Source organism: Cyclopterus lumpus, chromosome 24 (assembly GCF_009769545.1).
Source record: "Cyclopterus lumpus isolate fCycLum1 chromosome 24, fCycLum1.pri, whole genome shotgun sequence".
NCBI lineage: Eukaryota > Metazoa > Chordata > Actinopteri > Perciformes > Cyclopteridae > Cyclopterus > Cyclopterus lumpus.
In genome coordinates this window covers 6,927,786-6,944,355 of record NC_046989.1, presented here as the reverse complement: position 1 = coordinate 6,944,355, position 16,570 = coordinate 6,927,786, and the positions used below count along the sequence as shown (strand labels likewise).

Sequence of the window (16,570 nt, the reverse complement as noted above, 5' to 3'; positions counted from 1 at the left end):
TATTATTATTGTTGCTTTTGCCTGCCGCTGCATCAGGATTTACCAATATGGGCAAAGTGATGATATTGGGTGAACATTAAGCCTCCAAATTAGAGTAAAGCAGAGCATGAATAATGCAGGCTATTGATATATATCAGTGTGTTTTGGTTCGAAAACTAAATTGTATCAAATTTGGTCACATTTTGTCAATGAATGGTAACACGACTTATGCTCTCCTCATGTAGTGACAGCCAAGCATCCATGTATGACACAAACAACTCCATGTTCAGTGTGTGTACTGTAGTAACCTCAGGCCGGTGTTCATACCTCCACATTACACATCGCGTTTCCTCCAGTGTGTTTATCCTCTGGCTCCATGCTGACCCCAACCTGACGCACACTTTCCCTCTCCAAACCAAAACATTTACCTCCCTCTCCTCCTCCTCCTCCTCCCTCCCTCCCTCCCTCTTTGTCACTACTCCCCTTGCACCTTCATACAGTACGTGTGCATAAGCAGCTGTACGTCAGCTCTGGTATTTAAACATTTGGGGGGGCGTTTTGAGTCCAATGCAAACGTGAGGCAAGGTAAGAATTCATGGGGGTCCACATGTGCATAAATCAACTTATAGCCATTTAAAAAAAAGACACTACAGTAATTGCACAAGCAACAGGTTGAAGGCATGTAAAACTTGTTGTTGTTGTGCAACTCAGCCAATCACAATGGACCGGTATGGGGGAGTGTCATGTCAGTCTAAGGGAATAAGGTCAATTGATTGAAAATCCTTGTGATAAAAACATGTATAATGCTCTGTCCGGGTTGGTGGATGTGCCGTGGAAAACACGGCATGAAGCAACCGATCAAGGATGCGTTGTGACAGACTTACAATGTTGCATCAGCTCACTCTTTGGAAGGAAACGGATGGAGGTTAAAGCATGTTTGCCTGCAATCAGATGTACAGATACATTTATTTGTAATGGAGCAACTTTTAGTCATTCCCAAATTGTGTAATCTTGTCTTTCTTTCTGACTTGTCCTTTGATACACAAACACAACCCACCATTACGCAAACTAGCGCCATGCAGTGAAATCAAACAATCAGACACAGACAGCTTTGTTCATCTTGACCTTTCACAGGAAACATGTGAACGGGACAACTTTACTGGACCAAACCTCCGTCTCAATTGATGACAATGTGATGATTACAATGTGCAATATGAATATGTGGGACGGAACTAGGAAATGCACCGAACATCCTCGCCTGTGATTTTGTATCTAATGTGACTTAACTGGCTACATTGACAGATGCCATGTGAACTGCAAGCTACTGATATTCTGCATATGTCAAAAATGTATGCCGCAAAATAAAACTATGAGAAAACAAGACTTAAAGGTTTCAAATAGTCTCTACAATATGAAATAATCATGACGGGATTAGCAACAATCAACGTTAGGAAAAGAACATCCTGAGTTAGAATCAGAAACTCTGACAGTGTGGGTGTGGTTTGATCAGATTTGATTGACTCAACTAAAGACACACACTTTGATTGGGGCTTGGAAAAAAAATTACCTTTTTCCAACTTCAAAACAAATGGAAAAAGCAAGAATGAAAACATAAATGCATGTAAAATAACCAAAAATATGTTTTCAGGGCCTTTAAATATTTGTTAAACCAAACATTACATATTCTGACAATGCTATTCTCAATGCTTTTAGTGGTATTTACATGTTATGTAATTACATGACACCAGGCATTTTGAAAGCATAATTTCATCAAAGTCATTACAGGCGTAGAGCTCTGTTTCGGGCAGGTGGCTGAAGATCATCTACAGAATACAGCCACGTGCAGTAAAATGACAAACGATTTTAATAAACTATCACGTGAAACCTCAGGACGATGTACAAAGCAATCCAAATCTGTTAAGTAATATTTAAAGTAATCTGGCTTCAAGTTGAGCCTTGTAGAAACATTTTGAATATCACAAAACATCCAGACGTGATTTAAAACGGGGAACTATTGAAAACAAAAGGATGACGACTCCATTACTCTCATCTTATTTTCCTTTCTTTTTTTTTTTAGCACAACTCTTTTCTCAGAAGTTTGCAAGTCTTCAGCTCTCTCTCTCTCTGTCACTTCCTTCCTCCCTGCCTGCCTTCCTCCCCTCTCCTCTTCTCCCAACTGGTCTTGTTGTATCCTGAGCACAACATCCCAGTGGGCCAGGAGACGGCTGGCCTGCGGGTGTTGTGAGGCCCCGCTGAGCATCTACACAACCTTCTTTTTTGTGTGTGTCTCTCTCAGATCATCTCCGTCTCTCTCCTCTTTATTTAAGCCCGCCGTTGGTTTCAGTGGCACGACTGACAGCACCCTAGGACAAGTGCTCTGCTTCCTTTTCAAGCACTCGCACTTTAATACTTAATGCCAAATCATCCAATTAGCTGAGAAGTGGGAGAGGAAAACATATGAATAAGGTCTGCTAAATGAATGTGATTTCCCTCTGTGAGACTACAGTTGAATACTTTTGTAGACAGGAAGTGAAAATAATGCAATATTTCTGTAGAAAAGTCCAAAAGAACGCATCATTTTGTGTAGCAGAATTAACATTCCCACTAAATTAATTGTGTTTACAAAACACTGCCATACATCTCCTTTGTAAAACTGATAAAGAAGGATCTGTGATAGTTCCTTATCATAATGAACATTGTTTGTTTTGACCCAGTCCCACAAACACCATCCTGCTACTGTGTTTTAATCCACAGTGAAAGTAGAAAGTAGTTTCCAACAAAGGCACTATTTACTCCTGTTTAAATAACATTTTCTAAAAAACTATAAAGCCCCTTAAACCATAAATCAGACTTGCGCATTGTTGTTTTTTGCTATAAAATAAATAAAATAAAACACCAGCCAACATCTTAACACACCAATACTGTATAATTAACACCATTAAACACTGTATACTTCCTGACTGATCTTCTGTGGTTCTCTGTGGTCACGTATACTTGAAATGGTTCTTAAGATATAATTTAAATAAATACATTTTGAAAATATATATATATATATAATTTATCTTCCAGGCTGAATTTGAAGTCTTTCTTTCAGGTTTTGACCAGTGATTCTCTCTGTGATGAATTGGATCCCTCAGAGAATGAAATCAGCAATTATTCCAGATAAAATCCCCACAGAGATGCAAACAAATGCAAAAATGTGTCTGGAACACACTTTAAACTGAACTAGCCCATGAAAACACCGTTACAGCATTTTTGTTTGTACAATAAACTACTGTTGTTCAGGGTCTCCCAAATGTGGCATGAGTAGAGAACTGGTGGGACGCTCCACATGAAAGGAGCGCTGTCTTTGATCATATCAGAACATATCTTACACTCCAGCCAACAAGCACCGGACACGCAAAGGGCTCATTGTCCGCCCGGCAAAGTGGTCACATTAACGACGGCACACGGCTGATTAGTGAAATTATTTGTGCAGATTGTGCACAAATGTGTGTGTATTTGTAATAATGGACATGGACAAGGCCAACACAGCAGAAGAATCCCCGGAAAGTGTCCCTTTCTCTTAGCACCGTGTCAGGAAATGCACTGAGACAAGGCCCTATTGTCACGACTGGCTCGAACCAGACGGCGAGGGGGGCTTGGGCAGCGCTAGTGTGTGTGTGTGTGTGTGTGTGTGTAGAGTCAATGTACTTTTGAAATAATAGTATTGAACTGACTTGGCCTTGCACTAATTTGATAGGTCAATATTAGCTGTATTATGAATGTCACAGCCTAGATTTAGGTCATGTAATTGTTTCCCTAGTATATGGTTAAAAACAGAAGTGTAGACGTATGGACAATTACATGCAGCTTGGATAATTCAAAACCTGAGTTATGTCAGGAATTCATGTGTGTTTATTATCTATATGTCACCGACGTGACAAGGGATCAATGTTGTCAGTCATGGACAGGAAGCAAGTGTAAACAGATGGAGAGGTCATACGGCGCCTTTTCTGTCAGGAAGGGTCGGCCACTGTTTGTGTAGTTAGGCTGTTTGATGTGTGTAGCGGTATTCCCAGAGGCCTTGTGTGTCACCGGCCAACCAATTAAATGGCTGGAAAGGGCACAAGCCCCAAAAACAAAAGACGAGTGGGGTGAAGGGACGGATGCACACGCAGAGAGGTCGGATGGAAGAAAACGGGAGGTGGGGTTAAGAGGGGAAGAGGAAGGATGGAAGATGGGTAGGTAATACTTACTGTACCTGAGATGGGAATAGACAGACAGCAGAGGTAGGTGGGATATACTGGGATTGACTGGGATAGACTGGGATTGACTGGGATAGACTGGGATTGACTGGGATTGGCACTTTTACGCTTCCAACGTTTAGTTTATTATGATAGCCATTAACTACAGCATTGCAGCTGCTTTACATCGTGACAATGCAAACATTGTAGTTTACATCATAACCATAGCAGTAGAAAATGAACACGATAAAACACACACACACACACGCAAGACCACGCCTGTCAATTCCATAATCAGAAGATTTGAAATAGTCCGTTTCCCTCCAGTTTACCCATCTCATTGCAAATTATAGTGCAGTCCATTTCACTCTTGTATCCACTACAATAATTCAAATACATAAAAATAGACCTATCAACATAATTAATCTCACGACGCACATTCGTACTCTGTTTAAAACTCCACTGTAACTTCATCTTTTTACGGTCTCGTCAAAAGATGTTTCACGAAAGCTTTAAATCAAACTTTACCGTTTTGTTGTGTAATGTCTCGTCCGTGCAAGCATATCTTGGGACATAACCATTCTTTGCTTTCTTTAATGTCACATTTTGAACCATTATGTTACATAATATATGATACATAAAAAGATAAAGATTGACAGTGTAACAGTTACAATTATCATGAAATATGATATGCATAAATTACATAAAGATTGACAATGTAAAAGTTACAATTAACATGAAATATGATATGAATAAATTACACAATTATGTACGCAAACATACTTCTCCATGATACGTGACAACTGAACAAACTCCATCTGAAGGTGAAGGCCATGAGATAAAAGTGAAATTGTGGAATGAATCTAGTAATAGGGCATTTTCTTTGCTCTGTTTCCCAAATTTGTTCCATTCTCCAAAGATTATTTATGTGGGAATGGGGGTCAGGTTATCACCTGATGTGCACATTTGTCAGGCAGGAATTGAAAACTAAAACATTGGAGTGGTAAGGTTTGGTTTATTCTTTTATAAACACATACATACATATATTTGTGTGTTTGTGAGTGTGCAGACACAAGCTCACCTGGACCATGTCCTGTGCAATCAAGGGCCAAACTGGACCATCTGCTCCTCCAGCCTGGAACTGACAAGTCAGCATTAAGTGTCTTGTTCTCCCCCTCTCTCCACACACATATCCGCCCACGCACTGACAGACAGGCCTCGGCTCTGTGCTGGTCTCAGCGGATCTCGGATGGCCTTTGTGAGGCAGCCATGCTGGAGGCGACTGGCTCTGCACACCATGACGTGCTGGCTTCGTTATTTCTCCATTCAGGGGAGGATTCAGTGTCATACAATAAAAATCAAGCTTTGTGAGCCCTTTCCAGTGAGATCATACTGCCATAAGGCATATTTTAAAAGGATCTATTGGAGGATTCCACTATCTGAATTCATATATTCCCCGGTATCCCCATATTGAAACCGTGATGGCTAAATCTCTTTCCTCCTCAAGAAATGTCAAGAAACGTAAAGAAAATGTTGGTTTGGATCAGAATGACGGGATTCATAACTCCATGAATATTTGTGTTGGTTCCTACTGAAAGTTTTTAGTATAGCTTCAAGATTTGCTGACATCGGTTCCATCGCTAAAACTTAAGCAATGTCTTCACTTTTGTAATCACATTTCAAGCTGTAGCACTTTAAAAAAAATTACAGTTTTAGGGGGGCAGAAAGAATATATAGAAATATGCAATTTTTTTGTACATGGAGAATCATGTGGGTTTCAGAGTTTGTAATATGCAAGTAGTTTAGAATGTGTGGGAAATATAGCAAAACCTTTTGTAATTTTAGGTATGCATTTCAATGTTATTTATTTTCTGAGTTTACATTATTGAACAGCATTTCATCATGTGTTGGGGGCCTTTGCTCTAAACAAACCATGTATTGGCAAGTTAATAAGTTGGTTCACGTACTTGGATGATAATATTTAGTCAATAGGCAAATGTAGATGCAGCTCTCACAAATAAGTGATGCAGAGCAGCACTTCAATAACTATTTTCTATTTGGTGATGCAAAATTATTACATTACATTACAATGGGAAACTTTAAAATATTTGTGTCCCAAAACAATTCCATGAGACATGATTCAACCTTACAGCCAGTGTTCTACACAAGCACTAAATAACATTCTTCAATAAAAGTGCTTTTTTTTTTGTACATCTCATTATCTTTATTAACTTGCTAACTCCATCTTGCATCTATTCACCTTTGAAGATAAAGAGACTCCCAGCTAAAAGACCCTTGAACCAAATATACTCACCGGAAAGGTCAATTGTCTGCTTCCATTCAAGCTCTTTAATTAAGGTCCAATAAATCCAGGCCCATAAGTCACCCAGGGCCCCGGTCTGAGCGCTGGACTGATCCAGCTCGATACGAAACGCAAAGATGAGAGATATGGAATTCAGAGAGAATGAAAGGGAGGTTAATTCATATTCTTTTATATGTGGCACACAGTCGTGAGAACTAACAAAGACAGTGCCCGTGAACGGTGGAAACCATTTCTTCAGGCGTTAAAAGGTTGTTCCTCCACTCTCTAACTCAACCAGGCATGTGCGCCTGTAATGCACATGTTATAATAACACCAAAGACATTATCTTTCCACGTACTGTAGAGCAGGTCACTTACAACATGTATCGAAAGACAGTATAAAAGTACCAAGTGTACGACATGAAAAGAGCAAGGCCTGGGATTATGTGAAAGACATTCATCATCATGTCAAACATTGAATATGAGTTATCTAGGGCACAGCATCCCACACACACACACACACACACACACACACAGTTCCACTACAGATGAGTGATTACCTGCACGACGGAGGTGTCAACGTGTTCAGTATTGTCTTCCCTCGTGTCAGATGAGAGCTGTTAGGTAACCAACAGAGAGGCAGCGTCAGGTGACCCCTCTCACTCTGCAGCCGACCTCGTGCCATGCAGCGTACTCCATCCGGAGAGCATCTTACGTAAACAAACTTTTGGGCAAACCTGTTGATGTTGCTATGACAACAGTGAAAATGTCAGGTTAAATTTGTCTCCAAATCAGCCGGACACAGCTGGTCGGTATTCAATGTCACACTTATGGACACTTCAGCAGAGGTTTCGGATTTGAAGGTCGCCATTACAATTTTTTTACAGTTCTTTTGTCTGGTTAAGTTGAATACATTTTTCACACACATAAAAAATCTTTTTGTAACCCTATTACGACAGGTCTTTCTTCTATATTCAACCCACTGCAACAACAGTATTCTAATAAAGTAGTCCTAGTATCGAATAAACTCGCCCTTCTACTCTGGACTTTTCAAGCGGACAGAGCTTTGTATTGGTCAACAACCCTGTGTAAACATCTAATATTTCCACGCTGACCTGGTTTCTCTATATTATTTGCTCGGCTGTGGTTGACCCGAACCTTCGCAACGTCTCGTGTCTGCATCAGTTGCTCGATGCCACACCAGCTACATCACAAGCTCCGTTTGTTTTCTGTTCCTGCATTATGCTATTGAGAGAATGAGATACGAACCAGCTCTTCCTAAATGGGTGTGAAGAATTCCCAACGGCAAAATACTGGAAAGATAATGAGCCGTGAACCACTTCAAGAAAGACAAACTATTTTATACAAGCATGAATCATTGGTGCCCGGGGAGATGAACTGTAAAAGTGTGCTTGCAATCAACGGCCACATTTAGACAATAGGCAGCACATCTTTACCCTGACAACAGTCCACCATAGTAATGTTATTTTTGTCTGCTGATTATTTTTCAGATTTTTATCAAAATCCAAAATATGCCATAATTTCTCCCCAAAAATTGTCTAGTGGTATCCAATAGCTACATTTATATTTGACTGCTGATTGTTGTTATTTATTTCGATAATACTCTGCTCTCCAGGATGCAAGGATGGATTGGCAACATTTCCAATGCGATGCCCGACCGGCAACCAGACCCAGAACTTTGCACATCGTTGTCATAATTACGTGACCCGGGGCTTCCTGACCTCTGACCTTTGTTTGTCCACACCGGTGTGTTTGGGTGAGAAACAAAAAGCTGTGGAGCAGCCATAGACTGACTAGAAGAACCCCGGGTTCGACATTCTGGTCGTCGCCATCTTGGTTTTATGCAACCAGAAGTGACGCGAGATTGTGGAGTTCAGTACATCTGGACTCTGTAAAAAACATTTGTTAGGCTACCAAAAAAATGGATAATTAATTTACATGAACTGAAAACAGACAAAACGACAACTGCCAGACTGGACAACGCTGTGGCAGCAACCTGTCAATCACAAGGTAGCCACGCCCTTCAGCATGTCTTGTCATGTCACATTTGATGATGCAATCCATACCAGGGAAATATAACATTGAATTATACTTTGCACAACCAATAAACTGTGCGTGATTGAGAGAGAGAGAGAGAGAGAGAGAGAGAGAGAGAGAGAGAGAGAGAGAGTTGGCACTGTAACTGCCGTGACCAATGTATCACCAATACTGGTGATGACAAAATTCCTGAATAATGCCTTATAAAATCACACTATCAATGAAGATATGACGACATATCTTACCAGACAAACATTAGGACCACTACAGGACAATGTTCAATGTATCTCAACATCTACTCGTGACTGAAACAACACCAACATTAGAACAATAAATATGCAAAGCAAAAGGCCCGCACTGTTAACTCGCTAATGAACTCGCTCATGTGTGCAAACCTCTCTATGACATTGCTATTAAAATCCATCTGTTTATGGATGAGTTCATTTTCATTAGATGGCATAGCCATGGCATATTCTGTCTTTAGTCTTTTTCCGAGTGGAGGAGTTGGTCAATAGTGTTGTGATCATGATTTTGAGTTCAGACAAGGCCCCCTGGGGGTGGCTTTCATGAATGAACTTCACTGCAGGTGTGCCTTTGATAAACCAAAAGCAGAGGGGTCAACATTCGAATAATATGGTTTAAGAAATAGTTTAGACTACCTTAAAGTTTGCGTAGATTTCCGTTTCCAGTTCATGGCAAAAACAAGTCAGTATGTAGTCAAAATATTTGGAATGAATGTATTTGGAAGGGTATAGTTTTATCTCACTATGACTCATTGCCTTGTCATGTTTGTTTTTTATTTGATAGGTACTGCTTGTGGCTCCAGCTTTAGCTGTAATTTCCGAGAATGACAGACTGCAGACTTTTAGCCCTCAGGAGCCGAGTCGCGCTCTTAGTCCCTCCGCACACAGAGTTTGCTGAACCTGCTGGAACCGCAGCATTTTCTTGGCTCTCTGCTTCATCTCTGGGCTTATCTACCACAAAACCAAGGCCCGCCCGCAGTGGAAAAAATCCCAACCCAAATGTGACGGGAGCATGCCGAGAGAAGGAGAGGCTTGTGGTGAGAACGAGACGCCTATTGTGTGTGAAACATGACATAAAAAGAAGAGGCGAATTAAATAAAATACCACAGCCAGGATAAAGGAAAGACTAGAAACCACTGACTGCAGGTTTTGTCTCTACTGTTCTGTATTCTACTTTGTTTCTCAGAACACTAAGAAAGACCTTTCTTTTCAATGAAAAAGCCCAAAGCCTGTAATTTGAGATGTCATACTGGATGAGGTGTGTAGTTAAAGTGATACATCTAAAAAAAGCTGTCAATCTGCAGAGTCCGGGACAAAAGGAAACATAATAATTCTCGGTTGAGCCAGGTTTTCTCTGCCTGTTGCTTTTTCTGTTGTTATCACACACACACACTCAAATGTTCCTGCGTGTACATTATAATTAAAACACTTAAAAAGATTTCAAAGACTTGGTCAAACGAAGCGAGAAAGCAGCGTTTGGCTGTAACAGGTTTTTTTCCCAAATATCATTGAGATGGCCTTCTGCATGAAGCCTATCACATCCCTGCAGGCAGTATGAAAACATATCCTTTATATATTCTGGCGGGCTAGATATTGCCGTTTCCTTGTAGTTATAAAATGGAAGGATGCTCTATTTTCATTTCTTCAAGGGCCTGATAAGTGAGGCGAAAGTGAAATGCTTGGTTTGGCAGAAGCCAACGGGGGTGTCCTCAAAGTCACGTACAGCTTCAATGAGCCTTTTCCTTCTCAATGAAACGTCCGGGAGATGAAAGATAAATCAAGGGAAAAAGGCCGGAAACGGAGGAAAATGAAATAAGTGCCGACTTTGTTCCCATTCCGTTTGTAAGATTTTGACTTGCTGGTCCAATGAAACGCTCCACTTCCGACCTCCTAACCTGAGCTTTGGGTGGAATCCATTTCCTCACACGGCATGTTCTAGGAAGGCACAGGAACGCGGATGTGTGTATGCAATCATGCAGCGTGACATCGCACAATGCCCATTCCCCAGCCAAAACACAGAGGGTGGGACACACACACACACACACACCACGAGGGACGTGATTTTACACACACAAGTAATGGATTGGCGCTCCATCTGAGCCCTGAGAGCATCATGCACACAGTTTCATAATGCATGCACAGCGCACATTCAATCTCATCTCACACTGCATTAAATCATGATGAGATGATTAACACGGTGAGGAGACATGTTTAATAGGGGGCAGGGGGAGGGGGGGGGAAGGGGGTTGGGGGAGGTGCTGGAAAAGACAAGTAAAATGTGATCAGGAGGAAGATGAAACCAGCTTTCCGTTGGCAGATCTTGATTACTCAAATGTTCCTTTCAACCTGCATGCACTGGCTTTCAAGTCGCTTCAGTTACCGAACGTTTAAAGAGTCCTTGGCACACCCATCATTTTCAATTAGCATTTCCTTTTTTTGAAGATTGTACAAAATTTAAACGTGCAAAATGTGACTTTACTGCATCACAATATTTGACATGACTGCTGAAATATCACAGAAATTGTTTGGACCGCCGCCATTACATTTCAAACACAATCAGATAAAAATTGGAGTCCGTCTGATATTTAGTTGTATGACCGAATACGTGCTAAACTGATGACATTTCCATCCGCTGTACTTTGTGTTTGCTGCTTCTTCGCTGACGTCAGCATGCTGGGTCGTCCAGTGCACTCAGGTTGCTGACGTCCCTTCTTTTCCTCTCTCCAAACATGTGTGCTGTCCCACCACCACACGGGACACGGTGGCATTTATTCACCTTTCTGACGTCAGCAGGGTCGAAAACAACTACATGTTAAACAGTTACGCTTCAGGTTTATGGCGTAAACCGTCATAAACCTGAGCAGACTTTGACCGAGTGTTTAAAGGGACATTCATCACCGCGACACATGTACAAAGGGTGCTGATAAAAAACAAAAACATATTCAAGTGAATGTTGGTCAGCAGGTCTGTTTTCTTCAAACGGACCCAGATTCTGACGTGTCCCGAAACACTGTGAAGATTTACGGCATTTACAGACAAGGACAACGTTAGAAAGTAACCAAAAGAAACGTCAAATGTCATTATTATCATTTTTATTCTTTTATTTTTTTATAGAACAGCTAAAGAAATACCAGTCCAATTGTAAAGTTGGTTTGACAGATCTGCTACCTGCTTCACCAGAACCTGATTTAAGTTATATCCGTATTATCTGTGTTTTTCAGAATTACTTCCTGAACTGTCGCGCAAAACACAGAACTACAGTGTAAACATTTAAAGGATGTTCTTCCTACTTCATAAATTTTACTTCTTTTTTTTTAAATCTGAGATAAAAAGGTTTCACCTTATCTGGTTTCAAAATGTGAATCCCTAACACGCGCGCGCAGTAGTTTTGCAATGTGATGCATGTCCTTGAAACTTTCTAGGAGTTTCCAAAAGAGATTAATGAACGTCTAACAAACTTTCTTCGCATTTCTCCATCTTCCTTTCCTCCCTCAGTGCTTGATTGTGATGGTCTTCACCTCGGTGAAGAAGTGGTAGGAATCCTTCCCCCCCTCCCTGCCCACGCCAGAGTTCTTCATCCCTCCGAAGGGCAGGTTCAGATCTCTCACCAGCCAGCAGTTGGTCCACACCAGACCTGCTTGTAGCCGCCCGGCCACCCGGTGAACCTTCCCCACGTCGCTGGACCACACGGTGGCCGACAGACCGTAGCGCACGCCGTTGCCCTTGGAAACGGCCTCTTCCTCTGTGTCAAAGGCGCTAACGCAGGTGACGGGGCCGAAGATCTCCTCCTGCATAACGCGGGAGCTTTCGGATACGCCGGAGATGACGGTGGCCGGCATAAAGTACCCGTTGGCGTTGCGCTCGGGGAGGTCCAGCTGGTCAACCCCCTCGCCGCAGTGGACGATGCCACCTTCAGATTTGGCGAGTGCTACGAAGCCTCGGACCTGGGGATCAAGACAAGGGGGGACTTAAAGTACACAAGCATTGTGAACAACTGAAAAACATTTTCCTTCACACCATTTGACAGTTCAGTTCATCACCTTCTCAAGGTGCTCTTTGCTGATGAGCGCTCCGTTGTTGCTGCTGGGGTCAGAGGGCACACCGGTCTTGAACTTCTTGGCTGCAGCCACAAACCTTTTCAGGAACTCGGAGTAAATACTCCTCTCGACATAAATCCTGCTGGTACACAGGCAGATTTCTCCCTAAGATGAGGAAGGAAGGGGAAAGATTGTTCAGGACATTGTTTTCAAAAATATATCTGCCTCGCGACAAAATATGGACTGTGATCTCCCCCATGTGGACAAATCATATAACTGCATCCTTATCACATATAGCCACAGAGCTAAGTGACAGACTTCATATCATTTACATAAATATTGGAAAAAGAATAAAACCAGATCGCTTTTAAAAACATGTTTACAAGTGGTTTAAAAATTAAAAACAGATAAAGACCATGGTGGGCAGAGCACCTTCAGCCTCAGTTGATATGCTTTTTTTTTTTTTTTAAAGCTTTGAACTGAGCAATCGCCAACTGAAAACTATGCAAAATGTAACCTAAAGAACTGAAACTATTTCACTCTGAGTTGATATGTGCTTATGTGGATCATATTCCATAATACATTTTCAATCTATTTAGCACAAAACGGTTGACCCACGGTAGATTTACCAACAACTGTGTGGTGCCAGCCTTGATAATAACCTTGTCATGTAAAGTACAAAACAAATAAAGACAGCAATAGTAAAAGTAACCAAAAGTCCCACCTGGTTATTAAAGCTGGAGTGAATTGTGGTCTTGATGCACTGGTCCAGGTTAGCATCAGCAAAGATAATGGCGGGGTTTTTACCTCCCAGCTCCAGAGAGAGCTTCTTACAGTACAGGGCGCTCCGCTCGGTGATGCGCTGGGCGGTTGCCGTGGAACCAGTAAAAGAGACCAATGGGATCTCAGGATGGCCGACGAGGGCGTCACCTGCTCTCGGGCCAGTGCCAAATACCACGTTGACCACTCCAGGAGGAACACCTGCAGAGATAGACAGGTCTGCATCATTTTGTACTCGTTTTTTAATAAAGTTATTAGTGTAGAAATATGTAGAATTTAAACATGCATTTGTGTAAATGTGAGAGAATCCGGCTAACTTCTGTGCATATATAAGTGGATCGCCAAAGCATTGTGGAAGATGGAGTCCTACCAGCCTGCTGCATCAACTTGCACATCATCCAGGCAGTCACGGAGGTCATCTCGCTGGGTTTGGCCACCACTGTGTTGCCGGAAGCGATTGCAGGTGCAATCTTCCAAGTCAGAAGATACAGGGGCAGATTCCAGGGGCTGATCAGACCAGCTACACGTGCAAAACGACATCGTTTTTAAAAAAGCACTTTCAAAACACAAGACGGGAACAGGTTTTAATGCAAAACACACGGAGCTCTCACCCACTCCCACAGGGCTGCGGACGGTGTAGCTCATGCAGCCCATGTGGTCCATCTGGCTGCATTCGGTGGTGTGGTGGAGCGCCGATGATGCGAAGAAGCGCAAGTTGTGCACTGCCCGGGGAATGTCCACAGTCCGAGCAAATGTTACCGTTTTACCTGTAAGGTAACGACATAGATATAGAAATTTAACAGCTGAGAATAATACTGGTGACACAAATATTGATCAGACATTCATCAATCAGTGGTTGATGAATGACCAGGTGGCATGATCTCCGGTTATTTTTGGACAATGCTTGAGCTCTCGTATAGTGCCACCCTCACGCCAAATGTAATTTTAGTACCAAATATTATCTCATAATCTACGACAGAGATTACTATTACATTTGGTCAGTACTTTCATGCTCTTTTGATTTTGATGACCCCATTTGATGACCCGGTTTCTTCTGGCACCACTGTTTTTTTCTCTCTACTGGTACAAGTACAAATAAATAGCTACATCATTCAATTAAATGTATATATTTAGCCCACTATCAAAGTAATTTCTCAGAAGGCTTTACAATCCTGTCAAACCGGAACAGGAAAAAAGAAAGAAACCTTCGGGCTATCAACCCTCTCCCATGATTGCCAGAAGTGCAATAGGTGTATGTTGTGGACTCAGCCATGCACTTTTGTATTAATAGTATCATTATTATTATTATTAGTAGTAGTAGTAGTAGTAATAGTAGTATTATAAACACATAAGCATTCAGAGTATACCACTGTTCTTAATTATGCCCGAATAATTTTAATACCATTTTTTTAAATATTAGTGTAACAGACTGTCTCATGTGTTTTTATATTGGAGATTATATGTCCCTTCGGGGTTGCCGTAGAGAGGAAAAGTAACTGGACTTGGGGGGCGGGGGAACAAATAAATAAAGAGGGAAGCCGTGCGCTGAACGTGACTCCATTTGTTAACATGTTATAAGTGCACCTCACGCACGAACCCAGAATGCTCGGTCACAGTAGATAATAGATTAATTGTATAAGTCCATTTTTAATAATAAGAAAAGCCAAACATTTCATGGTTGCTGCTGTTTCTCAAATATGAGAATTTGCTGCATTTATCTCGTCTCACACTATTAGAAACTGAATATCTTTGGGTTTGGACTGTTCTGATGTTTTCTAGACCAAATAATTAAAATCGATCTGTCGGCTGATTAATAGATAACGAACATATTATTACAGTACATGTCATCAGTCGTCTGTTACTACTACGCTTCAACAGAAACTGCATAAAGTCGTTTTGAAATTGGGGTCCCAAACTGGATCTGAACATGCAGTTGTGCTCGGCCTGAGTCTTGAGTGGATGCCACATGTGTACAAAAACAAAAACAGTACAGGACACCTTGGTCTCTGGACTCCGCTTGGGCGAACTCCTCCAGCTGCGCCTCCATCAGGTCGGCCAGCTTGTTGAGGACCTGCGCGCGCTGCTCCGGGCTGCGGGCGGACCAGCTGGGGAAGGCTTCTTTAGCCGCCGCCACGGCCGCGTCCACCTGGGGGCAGCGAAGCACCGAGAGATAAGCACGTCTGGCCCCTCCCACAAGGTTTATTGACATGTGTGCGATGACGTCACTGCGGACTATGTAAAAGGTGCTTCAGCTCCCTCTGTGTTGCGCGCTTCACATGCGACACAGAACCTGCAGAATTCAACAAGACTATAGGACACATCAAAGTGCATCATCTTCTTCATTTCCCGGACCATCTGCAAGCAATTATGCAAAATGCTAATCTGGTTTAAATGCAGTAGCGGGGGGGGGGGGAGGCAATACATTTCAATATCTCTTCAATGAAGACAACTTTTGTAAAGTGGATGAGATTATGTTGTCATCAAATAAAAGTTAGCAAAAATATAGGACCGCAATATGAAAATGATTAATCCCAAATCACGTTTAAAAAAACGTGTGTCCATATCTGCACTGACAAAGAGGACGGTGCACATAGGCAAACACGTGCGTCCGCTGCAGAAAGTGCAGAAAAAAACACAATAATTTCGCACGCGCCTCCGCGGTGTCCGAAGATGACGACCCACCTCCTGCGGCCCGCTGTCGGGCACTCTGCAGTACACCTCCCCGATGGACGGGTCGTAGGAGTCGATGTGACTCCCACAGGGGACGAACCTCCCCCCGATGAAGTTCTCCAGGACCAGGTACGAGCTCTTCTTCTCCTTCGAGGTGGTCGTCATGGCTGCAGTGAGAGTGAGCCCGCCGCAGGTGGTGAGGAGGAGGATGATGATGATGAAGTGTCTCGCCACACGCCAGTCAGTCAAGAGAGGTCACCTCGGCTTTGGACCCTCCCACTTTACAAGCGGCCTCTTCGGGCACGTTTCACAATGCATGCAGCGGGAGGCTAATTATTCTCCAAGGGCCCTGGTCAGGAACCAAGGTTCCCATACTGATAAGAGCCCAATAACAAGATCAGATCAGATGTCAAGGTATATCAATTTTTAAGTTAATCTGTAACACTGTTATACCCCCCACCTGTAGTTCACGTGAGAATCACTAAATTCACATGAT

General features: G+C 42.3%; 1 protein-coding gene across 1 annotated transcript; it reads right to left on the bottom strand.

The window, feature by feature from the left end:
• Positions 1-11,667: 11,667 nt before the first annotated feature.
• aldh8a1 (aldehyde dehydrogenase 8 family, member A1) lies at positions 11,668-16,322 on the bottom strand. The gene is made up of 7 exons (XM_034527787.1): positions 16,087-16,322; positions 15,403-15,550; positions 14,016-14,171; positions 13,775-13,924; positions 13,349-13,605; positions 12,628-12,789; positions 11,668-12,531 (listed from the first exon to the last, which is right to left on the bottom strand). Exons 1-7 carry the CDS (start codon positions 16,237-16,239, stop codon positions 12,079-12,081), a joined length of 1,479 nt encoding a protein of 492 aa, XP_034383678.1. The 5' UTR covers positions 16,240-16,322; the 3' UTR covers positions 11,668-12,078.
• Positions 16,323-16,570: the final 248 nt, after the last annotated feature.